We start from the raw sequence: 13687 nt of genomic DNA on the forward strand, positions 1-13687 counted from the left end.
ACACCATAGTAGGAGAAACATGCCCATATCATGATGCTTGCACCACCATGCTTCACTGTCTTCACTGTGAACTGTGGCTTGAATTCAAAGTTTGGGGGTTGTCTCACAAACTGTCTGCGGGCCTTGGGCCCAAAAAGAACAATTTTACTCTCATCAGTCCACAAAATATTCCTCCATTTCTCTTTAGGCCAGTTGATGTGTTCTTTGGCAAATTGTAACCTCTTCTGCACATGTCTTTTATTTAACAGAGGGACTTTACGGGGGATTCTTGCAAATAAACTAGCTTCACACAGGCGTCTTCTAACTGTCACAGCACTTACAGGTAACTCCAGACTGTCTTTGATCATCCTGTAGCTAATCAATGGGTGAGCCTTTGCCATTCTGGCTATTCTTCTATCCATTTTGATGGTTGTTTTCCGTTTTCTTCCACTCGTCTCTATTTTTTTTTTTTTGTCCATTTTAAAGCATTGGAGATCATTGTAGATGAACAGCCTATAATTTTTTGCACCTGCGTATAAGTTTTCCCCTCTCCAATCAACTTTTTAATCACACTACGCTGTTCTTCTGAACAATATCTTGAACGTCCCATTTTCCTCAGGCTTTCAAAGAGAAAAGCATGTTCAACAGGTGCTGGCATCATCCTTAAATAGTGGACACCTGATTCACACCTTTTTGTTCCACAAAATTGACAAACTCACTGACTGAATGCCACACTACTATTATTGTGAACACCCCCTTTTCTACTTTTTTCTTTTACTAATAGCCCAATTTCATAGCCTTAAGAGTGTGCATATCATGAATGCTTGGTCTTGTTGGATTTGTGAGAATGTACTGAATCTAATGGTACCTTGTTTCCCATGTAACAATAAGAAATATACTCAAAACCTGGATTAATCTTTTGAGTCACATAGCACTACTATTATTCTGAACACTACTGTATCCCTGAACCCTGGATTCTCCCTCTTGCATATTGGAAAAGTCAACCCAGAAGGCACTACGTCATCAATATCCTTTTTATGTGTGTGTTTTTTTAACTGATAACTGCATTTCTGGTACCATTAATCCAGTGACAAGTTTCACCTCACAGTGCCAGGCCAATGTGTTTTATTTTGTAATTTGTTTTAGTGTTTGTTTACTGTTACTTTCACGTGCATTATCTCCAAGTCAGTCATCATGGAGGAGCTCCACAATTTCAGGAATATGACCGCCCCACTATTGAAAAAAAATGTATTGCTGTCAGGGGTGTTCTGTGCTGTGGAAAACTATACTAGGAGTCGGTGAGTCTCATGGAGAAGGTTATCCAATTTTGCAGACGTCTGACCACTAAAGGTGCCCTGACATGACTCTGATCTGCGCACTTGCACGGACATCGTTGTGACGATCCTACCCGCTATTTTCCCAGCTGGACACCGTGCTTTGTTCCACTGGCTGCCACGCATTGTGTTGCGCTGGACGTTCCTGACTGTCCCTTGTAGGTATCTTGCCTTGCACAGAGAACAGTGCAGTATGCTTGTAATTGTTGCATTCCTGTTGTATGGTATTTCCTTTGCAAAGAGGGACAACGCATCCTTGCTTCCAGTTTGTTGGGATGATTACTGCCTCCCAGATGGCAGCAAAGATTGCTTGAAATGCTAGAAGAAGTTTCCCCTCCCAAGACCATAGACTCCTGCAACTTTGCCTGACCTCAGTCATTACTTAAGTCATTCATGACAAAATGATCATTACCCTCCTCTTCGTGCACCAGGGTTTCTCACCTGGGGGAAGTCATGTTGTTCATCAGACTCTCCCCTGCTCACCTCCAAGTCTTCCAGTTCCAGCTCCAATGTCTCCAGGCTGCGGGCACACAGAGGGCAGCTGAGCAGTTCTAACAGCAGAGGGCTGGGCACTACGCCTGCCAGCTGGTACAGCAGCCTCTGACGACCTGGAAGAGGATGGATAAATGGATGCAAACACTCAGAAACCACTTTATAATGTCTCCTGTGTTGTCATTGAAATCTGCATTTGTGCTGAAAAGTAACTCCATTAAAAGCTCAGTTGAATTGAGCCCAATTTAGCTTGCACCAGTGATTGACAGGGTGCTCACACGATGGCTCTGTAGACTTGTTTGAACTCCTGCAGGGACTCTTATCAGATTTGGTTCATAAGTAAGATTGATAGCAGGGCTTGGAAATGAATGAGTAACGAACAGGCCATATGGCTTCATAATTAAGTATCATGCAAACCAGTAGGTTCAGGCATGCTTGATCCCAGACAGAAATAAAACAAACATGACATGTGACTGCCTAATCTGTCATGTTATCCAGTGCCGGCCCTATCCAATTTGGCACCCTAGGCAAGATTTTTAATGGCGCCCCCTCCCCAACCACCCACACACACATACACACACAGTAAATTCCACATTTTATATACACACTCACACAAGAAACTACACAGAATAAATATATAGAATATAGAATATATAGAATAAAATGTCAAATAAGTCAATAAAAACAGTTAAGAACACATAGAACAAAGTAGAAACCTTGCAACTAGAAACCTTAAAACCACCTCCTTGCCACACCTGCTACAGCTTGACTCTCCTTATTTTCCATGCAGCAAACTCATCTATGACATCATCATATGAAAGTTGTTTTCAGACCACGTGGTTTATGCATAAATACCTCATAAGAGCATCTGAAAAGAGGGGTATGTAACGTGTAATGTATGTGCCTATTCTGCAATATATAGACACTGCCATGTGGAGGTGCCGGCACCTCGGTGGATTTGAGGGGGTTAATGATGTACATCAGGGGTAGGCAACCTGTTCCAGAAAGAGCCATGAGGGTGCAGGTTTTCTTTGCAGCCACTGACTCCACCAGGTGATTTTACTGATTAATATCACTTTGAGCAGATGGAATCAGTTAATCAGTGAAATCACCTGGTGGAGTCAGTGGCTGCAAAGAAAACCTGCACCCTCATGGCTCTTTCTGGAACAGGTTGCCTACCCCTGATGTGCATAAACAAACACAGACAACATGAACTACACTTATGTTGTAGCATTTTTTTTTTTTTTTTTTTTAGCTATTAGAAGCATGGAAAAAATTTAGATTTGCTTTAACCACATGGCATTTCCAGCCCATTCATGTTTTGTTGCTTTTTTTTATTAATATTTTTATTTTACTATTTGTAACCCTTCTCTTAATCATAACCCCCTGACTTCGCCCACTCACATGAGATTGGGTTGAATAAAAATGTAATCAGTTGCCTGCTGATATTGACGATCAATGCATGTCAAAATGACGGGAAGAAGCTCCGCTCAAAGCCTCTATCAACTATTCCCACCACAACTAAACACCGTTTATTTTAAGTTAGGTCACTTTAGGCGAACCTCACCCTGAAATGCCTCACGACTTAGGAATTAACAAACCATGGATGAAGACATGTTAACACTGATGCAAGGCAACAGAAAAAGAAAAAAAGAATCATCATTCATATTTTTTTTCTTGTGCCTCGATTGGTCCTGTTTTTCCTCCTCTAATTTTCTTGTTTTTCCTCCTCTGGGGACCACAAACTTTGGTCCGTTTTGACATTGTTGACTTGTTATTCACATAATCAATCACTACGCAACACCAGACAGTTTGGGCCTTTTTTCTTCTTTTTTTCTTTTTGAAAAGTGCTCCGCTCCTCAGATACTTTTGTGGGGGGATGAGAAAATTATTCTCATCATTATCATTATTATTTAATAGCCTTTGCTATGCAGTTACATCAATATCAGCTTATATTTATTTTATATTAAATAGTATTAACTACTTTTAGCATAAGAATCATGAAATTGATTTAGTTTTTCCCCCTCATTTGTGGCGCTCCCCCCTGGATGGACCCCAACCTTAGCAATTGTCTATACTGTCTATAGGCCCCGGCTGGGTATGACGTTATCTGCTCTCTGCTTGGGGTCCAGTGCAATGATTTCATAATGACAAGTACTAACATCCTCTGGTGTGTCCATAAAACTCTGGGCTGTTGCATGCACACTCGTTTTTTTGCATGTCATATATTCTGTAATGTTGAACAGGTTTATTGGGTTTTAGTTGTTAGAATTAACTTCTGTAAACATAACTGCATTAAATCTCATCCACATTTTGGTTGTTGTAAGAGAAAAAAGTAATTATGCGTGCAATTGCCCAAATTTAGATCCAGGAGTGAATTTTTTTCTTTGTTCAAAATGCACAATCACAGTTTCGTTTGTTTGCTTGTTTGCTTGCTTGTTTTACCCTGTGCATCGTGAAGTGGTGACAGTAGGGTATTATTTTCAGTGGTGTGTGTGTGTGTGTGTGTGTGTGTGTGTGTGTGTGTGTGTGTGTGTGTGTGTGTGTGTGTGTGTGTGTGTGTGTGTGTGGACAAGATAAGTCAAAAACAGCTGAAGTGCAGCAGATAACAGAATACTGACAGAATCATTAAAATGGTGATGCAATGGTGATGCAGCACCATATTTGGCAGAAATACTGCTTAGACATTACTCTTAAAAAAAAAAAAAATCAACTGGCCACTTGAATGTCCAATAGGCAGCCAGGTAGGGGTCAATAGAGGAATTACACAGGGATCAAAATTTAAAATTAAAAATGCTCCGATCATATTGAAGATTATACCAAATTATTTGACTGATCATAAAGATTCCAAAAAGGTATAGTTTGGACTATCTACGACTGAGTGTTTTGGAGTTATGGGGTAAAAACAGCAAGTATGGTGACAAAGGTTAATTTCAGTTTGTACAGGGGTCAAAAGTTAAAGTTGCTCCAATTTTGGTAAAAAGTGGTGCAAATTGTTGGTTGAGTTAATAGGGTTTCAAAAAGAAATATTTTGCACCTTGCATCACCCTTAGTTATCATGTTATGGGTTAACATGTCACATGTCATAGAATCCAATGGACGTTGACATTGTTTGACTAAGCATTCAACACAGTCAAAACTATTCCATTTATTAATCCTATTAGCTCAACCAATAATTTGCACTGAAATTGACCTTTGTCACCATTTTTGCTGTTTTTACCCCATAACTCCAGAACCTTCAGTCATAGATAGTCCAAACTATATCTTATTGGTATGTTTATGATCAGACAACTAATGTGGTATAGTTTTCGATATGACTTTTGACCCCTGTGTAATTCCTCTATTGATCCCTACCTGGCTGCCTATTGAAAATTCAAGGGGCCAGTCGGTTTTTCAAAAGAGTAATGTCTAAGGAGTATTTGTGCTGAATTTGGTGCTTGCTTCACCATTTGAATGATTGCTTCAGTTATTTGTTGCACTACTGGATGGATTTCCTTCAACCCTGGTGGGAATATTGTTTGGATATATATATATATAGCCCTATTATATTTAGAAGTAGAAACAGAGTTCATGTGTACCCAGAATTTGTCACTGGATACTTCTTGTAGTCCAAAAACAATTTTTTTTTTTTCTGTTTCATCTTGCAATGTAGCTCTGCATCTGCAGCTGCTATGTGCGCCGTCTACCTCCAGATTTTGCAGGAGGCTGGTTCTAATGAGGCCATATGGCAAATGTACTATAATAAAAAGTACATTACAGGTGCAAGAAATGACTCAAGTGAAAGTAGAAGTACACATTTGCATAACGACCGTGAAAAATGCTTGTTAAAGTTGGCTTGCAACCATGTTCCTACAACCCTATTATCTATTTTTGACATCCGTCAATCATCCAACATGCACATCTTAATGCATCATGAATCAGTTTTCCCCCACCCCTAGATAAATGTGTTAAGAATTATCCAAAAATGAATGCATACTATGTTTAAACTTGACTTCAGTTAATACACTGTAAAATATACACTGACCAGCCCCCTTTTTAAGCACAACTGTTCAACTTTTCCATATAGCCAATGTTGCATCATTCAGTCACACAGCAGAAACTCTACTTTTAGGCATGTAGATGTACACAAGTGAATCTACTGAAGTTAAAAACAAACATTAGTAAAGGGAAGAAAGGTGATTGAATTTATTTTGAATGTGGTATGGTTATTGATACCAGATAGGCTGGTTTGAATACTTTACAAACTGTTGATCCACTGCAATATCCATGAACAACCTCATAAAGGGTCAGAGAATGATCCATAAAGGACGAATGATCCACTGAGACAGCCTTGTTGAATTCAGAGGCAGGGACACAGGTTTTCACTGAGTGCATGTTCACCAAAATCAAGAATTAGAACCCTTGAAAACCTATTTTGAGATGGTAGGGTTGAAATGACTTGTATCATGGATCCATCCTGCCTTGTGCCAACAGTTCAGACTTGTGGTCATGTAATGGTGTGATGACAGTATGATCAGGTTAGGTCATGTTTGGGACCCTGTGCTGGTGCTGTGTATTGCTGCATAATCCACACCACGGAGGAAAAAACAAAACAAAACAAAACATGAGCTCTGGACAGTAACCCCCCCCACCATGTGGAAAACTGATCTATCCCATCTACATGCCACAGTCACGTGATATGTGGGTGGGTCCTTGATTGTCTTCAGCCACTGGGATATTCACCACTGAGGTGCATGGCTACTGGATCACGCATATGAACAAAAGGTGATGGTCTATCACAGTGCAAATGATATTCCTCATCTGCATAATGTGATCATATACATAAACATGGGCCAAACTCCCTGAGGCAGAAATAATTAAAATGGTTATGCCAGTCCTGAAGCAAAAGGGAGTCGAACCTGGTACTCACGAAGGGTACTTACAGTAATAATGTGGCAGGTATGTACTCACCTGCCACATTATTACTATAAGTACCCTTCATGAGTAGCATCTATTTTGATTTTGTATCCTTAAAATAAATAAAATTGTGCAAAATGGGCTATGAAGCATTGACTTAAAGAATAGAAATTATGGCTGATGGTTTTCTGGTGTGAAACCTGTGGACACTTCATCACCTGATAACCTGCAACAACCATTCTGCAACAGAATGTCATCTACAGGTATCCAGGTTGAAAGGTAGGATACAAACCCTAACTATTAATTTACTGAATGAAACATGATGTGTGTGTGTGTGTGTTCACTTACTGTGTTGTCCCATGAGCTGGTAAAGTTTGTTGAGACTCTCTGTGTGCTCAGGGGTTTGGTTGTTTGTGTGATGCTCTTCCAGGTTTAGGTCGCACTGTTGCGAATGTGGGGGCGGAGTTTTGCTGCTGTAGCTGCTCACAAATGATGGCAGAAATGTCGGATAGTTCATCCCTCCATTCAGTCGCCCGAGCAGAACCCCCATGCCCTGAGTGATGATACGGGATTCACCAACACCCCTCTTATGTACAGATGTACTTCCTCTTTGGACAGAAAGTGATGCCACCTCCATCTCCACCTGGTCACTGACACCTCCTTCTCTGTCCTTTTGTTCGTCGACTGTCATGTTGATGGTGTGCTGCCCTCCGTTGCTGAGGCAGCAGTGCTGGTGCTGATGGTGCTGCAGAAGACTGTGGATCGGTCTTAGCCACATTGCATTTCTTAGGCCGGAGCCACCACACCCATGGCTGGAACCATGACCATGTCCAATACCACCGCCATTAGTGCCTCCACCATTTCCATTGGGATTTACTTTTTTGCGACGTTTACTGGAAAATGAAAACAAATGTAAACTTACTAATGGATCAAGAAAGCAATATCTACCTCTGTTTTATATAAAAGTCAGCTGTATGCATGTACAGTGAGGAAAATAAGTATTTGAACACCCTGCGGTTTTGCATGTTCTCCCACTTAGAAATCATGGAGGGGTCTGAAATTTTCATCTTAGGTGCATGTCCACTGTGACATACATGATCTACAAAAAAATCCGGAAATCACAATGTATGCTTTTTTAATAATTTATTTGTATGTTATTGATGCAAATAAGTATTTGAACACCTCCCAACCAGCAAGAATTCTGGCGCTCACAGACCTAATTAATTTTTCTTTAAGAAGTCCTCCTATTCCTGTATTAATTGCACCTGTTTGAACTTGTTACCTGTATAAAAGACACCTGTTCACACAATCAATCACACTCCAACCTGTCCACCATATCCAAGACCAAAGAGCTGTCTAAGGACACCAGGGACAAAACTGTAGACCTGCACAAGGCTGGGATGGACTACAGGACAACAGGCAAGCAGCTTGGTAGAAGACAACAACTGTTAGGATTATTTATTAGAAAGTGGAAGAAACACAAGACGACTGTCAGTCTCCCTCGGTCTGGGATTCCATGCAAGATCTCACTTTGTGGGGTAAGGATGATTCTGAGAAAGCTCAGAACTACACAGGAGGACCTGGTCAATGACTTGAAGAGAGCTGGGACCACAGTCACAAAGATTACATTAGTAACACATGATGCTGTCTTGGTTTAAAATCCTGCAGGGCTGCAAGGTCCCCCTGCTCAAGCCAGCACATGCCTAGGCCCGTTTGAAGTTCACCAGTGATGACCTGGATGATCCAGAGGAGGCATGGGAGAAGGTCATGTGGTCAGATGAGACCAGAATAGAGCTTTTTGGAATCAACTCCACTTACCATGTTTAGACAATGAGAACAACCCCAAGAAAACCATCCCAACCGTGAAGCATGGGGATGGAAACACCACACCATACTCTGGGAGTGCTCTTCTGCAAAGGGGACAGGACAACTGCACCGTATTGAAGGGAGGATGGATGGGGTCATGTATTGCAAGATTTTGGCAAACAACCTCCTTCCCTCAGTAAGAGCATTGAAGATGGATCATGGCTAGGTCTTCCAGCATGACAATGACCCGAAACACACAACCAGGGCAACTAAGGAGGGGCTCCGTAAGAAGCATTTCAAGGTCCTGGAGTGGCCAGGCCAGTCTCCAGACCTGAACTCAATAGAAAATCTTTGGCGGGATCTGAAACTCCAAACCTGAAAGATTTGGATAAGATCTGTATGGAGGAGTGGACCAAAATCCCTGCTGCAGTGTGTGCAAACCTGGTGAACAACTACAGGAAATGTTTGACCTCTGTAACTACAAACAAAGGCTACTGTACCAAATATTAACTTTGATTTTCACAGGTGTTCAAATACTTATTTGCAGCAGTAACATACAAATAAATTATTAAAAAATCATATATTGTGATTTCCAGATTATTTTTTTTGATTATGTCTCTCACAGTGGACATGCACCTAAGATGAAAATTTCATACCCTCCATGATTTCTAAGTGGAAGAACTTGCAAAACCGCAGGGTGTTCAAATACTTATTTTCCTCACTGTGGGCCTCATGTATCAAAGTTGCGCACTTGTGGCGTAAATTTATGGTGTAAATTTGAAGTACACCAAAGTTGCCGTGACATGTATCAAGCAGTGTGCACCTGCCCATTTCCAGCGTACGCCTGACATGACCTTGATAAATGCGGCAGGTGAAAACAATCGTAATTATAATAAACACGCCCATAAATATTCAGACTCCGCTTCAGACACACCCTCATTTTACGACATGGAAGCTAGGAAGACGGCAGAGAAAAAGAACTCCACCAATCACGACGTGTGCCAATAGAGCGTCAAAAGCGGTCGTCGTATCAATTATTTTGTAGTATAAACAAAAAAGTGTTACAGTGGTCCCTCGTTTATCGCGGGAGTTATGTTCTAAAAATAGCCCGTAATACATGAAACTGCAACGTAGTCAGCATTATTTTTTACAATTATTATAGACGTTTCAAAGCTGCAAAACCACTTTATACACTTTCTCAATCAGGCATGAACATTTTCTTACTTTTCTCTCATGTGTAAACACTTTCAAAGTTCAAACCTTATTAGAAAAATAAGACCAACCTGTTTTCAGGCCCAAACATTTGTTTGAGAAATAAAAATAGAACATTTTCCTATAAATAATTATGACGGCTTTTAGAACTAACGAATTTAATTTTAACGATCAATCTACCAGGTTGGACACATACGAAATTATTAATAGTGACTGACCAGTATTTCACAGATCGCACCTCTGCGTCCTGACGCCGCGCCTTTTTCCACTCACACCTGGCTGCAGGTGTCTGTTTCCGAGTGACAAACACAGTTATGAGTAGTTGTTGGCGCTCTTTTTTTCTTCCGGGCGAGAAGATTCTTATAAACAGACCACAATGCACTGTAAAAAAAGCATGCAAAATTGGACTAAAGAAACCCGCGAAACGACGAGGCCGCAAAAGGTGAACCGCGTTATAGCGAGGGACCACTGTATTCTCTTTTCACATGTCAATAATTCTTGACATGTGGATATTTGCTCGCTCAATTAATAAGACATGCCTAATTTTTCAGATTTCTTTATTCTTAAGATGTATTTCTTTATTTATTTTATTGTGACAAACAAATGGAGACGACACAACCTGACTGCAGCACGGGCGAAGGGAATGAGAACACTACAGTTGTAATTATCAATTTCATTGTCTAAAATGATCACACCACATAAAGTTAAGCTCAGCCCTGCTCTGGTTCCAGGCTCCAAGTCTGGAGAAAAAGGCGCACAGCGCTTTCTTTGCGGTCAGCGCTGTGGCCACGGATCGTGCTCGAGACCAACAATCCCACAAAAGCGGGATTTGTATTGATTATTATGTAGTATAATCAGGAAAGTGTTATTTATGTAACATATGCATTGATTTGTATAATGGCACTGTTTATCATGTTGATCATTTACATTTTTATGTGGATTCTAGTGCTGGTTCATTTTGGTGTATAATTTATGCCACCTCTCGACCTGGTGTATATTTTCAGTGCAGCGTACGCCAACGACCACATTGATAAATGCCAAGTAGCGCAGCTGTTTTGGCGTACACCATACGCTCAAATATCACCGTACGCACGTTGATACATGAGGCCCTGTATGTAGACCTGCCTGTAATGCAGTATGCAAAGGTATATGAGTTAAAATATAATATGTATTGAAATATATAATACAAATTGTTCTATAATATGTAACATGTAATGCAATGTGTATTATGTTGTGTAGTATGCAATCTGTAGGGTCATATGTAATATGTAGTGTGGTATGTTATAATAATGTGTATTGTGTTGTGCAACATATAAATGGAATGTAGTATGTAATATGCAGCATAATATGAAATATGTATCGACAATGTCAAAATGCATATAGACCCTTCCTTCCTTTCTTCCTTCCTTCATTCTATATTTCTTGTCTTCATGTCATGTCTGTCTGCAATATCCAAATACTTAGCAAACATTAGGATAACTAGATAAAAGTATTGAACACTCAAGATCAAAGTTCAGTGATACGAGTTAAAGATGGGTGCAATGTGACTCAATTCCATCTTTAACATGGCTAGATTCAAAGAGGCATCAATGTAGGATGGGAGGTTGCCTAGCAACCATCCTCTCAAAGATGAGGAAATCACATGACGTCAATGACACTTCACAACTGGGCATCACCTGTGTACAATGCTAAAGTTGTATTGTGTGAATCTGCTTGTGTGTTACATGTACTGAAAAAAGAAACAACTTAATAGAATTGTTTCAATTGGTATCACCCGTTCTTTGTTCTTTGTTAACCCTCTGGGGTCTGAGGGCATTTTTTGGACAGTTCACTCGTCTGGCATAATTGTCTTATTGTTGCTGTTATCAGCTCTCCCTGCATCCCACAATCAAGTTTTATGTCTCTTTTTTCAGGACAACCCATGCTTTGAGAATATATGTTTTTGTTGTGTTTTATAAGTGTAATAAAGGTTTACAATCACAAATAAGAAAAGGAAAAAAGCAAAAAATAATTTTCCACACACATTTATTCAAAACCCACAGCAAACTATAATAAACAACTGTTTTGACACTTTACAAAGGTAATTTGCGGTCTTGTGTGAAAGACTGTACAACAAAAAGGTTCAAACAATAAACACAAATGCACATTTTGAACAATATATACAAAATGATCTATGTGTTTTGTTATTTTGGTATGGTAAACAGTGCTTTACACCGAGAAAGCAACAGAGTTATCAAGTAACATTCACATGCAAACTAGTGGAGCAATCCTGATAGTTACACACTCTTTGTTTGAGCACGTGAGCTTGTCATTAGAGACTCTCCGTCTGCTTTCACTTTCGCTGTGCGTAATGGCGCAGGGCACACTGGAGTAGTATGTACTCATTGGAACACCCAGGGGGCTATTCAAATGGGCCAACTAGTAACATATCACTCCTGAAAATGATCGTTGGCTTTTCACGTAAGGTAAATCTGCCATATGATTGGATTTTGGAAAAACATTTGACGGTGAACCAATTCCAATTGGACACTCACACTGCGCACATCATCACACAGCTTCTATGAGGAGTACAAAGATGGCCAATGGCTGGCTCAAAAGTCTGCAGAGTTAACTTTTCAGCAAAAAAAGTAAGTTTCTATCTCATATCATTAAAAAGTTATTTATAATTTAGTAAAGCTTGGTCTCAGCCGTCATATACAACGGCGTCGGCTAAATTAAGTTAAGATGCAAGTTGTTCAGTCAATTAAGAATTGCGTTCTTTGAAATTAAGTTCACAAGTTAACATACAAACTTAATTTCAAAGAACTTCATTCATTCAGGTGTTACCACTTGAAACATTTCAATTAAGTTGGTTCAAGCAATTTCATTTTTTAGTGTGTGAGTGTTTTTGTAAAAGCTTACAGACATGGTTCTCAATGTATTTTGGGAATGTGCACAGTGTGATTCTGGAGGATCAAAAATTACCCACGCATAATAAATTATTAAATGCTCTGATTAAATTTTAGCTGCCCTAAATGAGTCATGAATTGTTTTGTGAAAAGACACTGGAGGATTCTCCAATAGTGAACAGCTGGAAGGAAAATGTTATCATCACAAGTTTCCTGATATGTTTATGGTCCTTCTGTCACAAGAATTAAAAAAAACATTATTTTATTTGTAGTCCAGTCTTAACATTTAACCTCTGAATTCTAAACAACTGATATTTGTCCTTTTGGTGGGTTTGGTTGGGGTCAGTGTGATACTACACCTGTGCCATCCAAAGTATATCCTTTGTAGTCTGCGTCTTAACTTGCGATAGAGGTGACTGATGTAGCGCAACATCTCCTCATAACATGAGCCCGGCTCGCTGTAACTGGCAAGCGTGGAGTCGTTGGACATGTAGCGAGCTCGCTGCTCCCTCATGAGGGCATTTTCTCTTTGCTTGGTCTCTGAGAACTGGGTGGCAATGACCACCAGGCATAAGTTGATCATGAAGAAAGATCCCACCTGGATGGGGAAAAATAAATAGTAACTTTTGTTCATAAAAATTGTACATTTGGTGATACAGTGCCAATTTTGGCAAAGATGTAGCCAAACATATTACTAAAAAAAAAAACAACGTGGATATTGAGCCATTGTGAATTTTTATTATGTTGTCATGGTCACCATTTTTGAAAATGAAAATTTAAAAATGCTCCAATCATGTTGAAAATATACTACCTTCAGTGGCTGATCATAAATATTGCAAAAAGGTATAATTTGGACTGTCTATGACTGAATGTTATGGAGTTATAGGGTACAAACACCAAATAGGATAACAAAGATCAATTTCACTTTGTGCAGGGATCAAACGTTAAGTTGCTCCAGTTTTGGTAAAAAGGGAAATTAAATTATTGTTTTAGCTAATAGGGTTTTAAAAGGGATGAGTTTGCACCATCTGTCATGTGTAGTTTTCACATTACGAGGGAACATTTGTCATATGTCAATGT

At 39.7% G+C, this 13687-nt stretch overlaps 1 protein-coding gene across 3 annotated transcripts in view; it reads right to left on the bottom strand.

The window, feature by feature from the left end:
• cacna1ha (calcium channel, voltage-dependent, T type, alpha 1H subunit a) overlaps positions 1-13687 on the bottom strand; it is a 483986-nt gene that overhangs the window by 183306 nt on the left and 286993 nt on the right. For 2 of the 3 annotated variants that reach the window (XM_034190926.1, XM_034190927.1), the window contains exons 9-11: positions 12967-13205; positions 7050-7594; positions 1755-1921 (exon numbers count right to left, since the gene is read on the bottom strand). In XM_034190926.1, coding sequence (XP_034046817.1) covers positions 1755-1921; positions 7050-7594; positions 12967-13205 — 951 coding nt within the window. The remainder of the gene's footprint in view (positions 1-1754; positions 1922-7049; positions 7595-12966; positions 13206-13687) is intronic. The other variant, XM_034190928.1, reaches the window with a different exon arrangement.

The sequence above is a fragment of the Thalassophryne amazonica genome, chromosome 16 (assembly GCF_902500255.1).
Source record: "Thalassophryne amazonica chromosome 16, fThaAma1.1, whole genome shotgun sequence".
Classification (NCBI taxonomy): Eukaryota; Metazoa; Chordata; class Actinopteri; order Batrachoidiformes; family Batrachoididae; genus Thalassophryne; species Thalassophryne amazonica.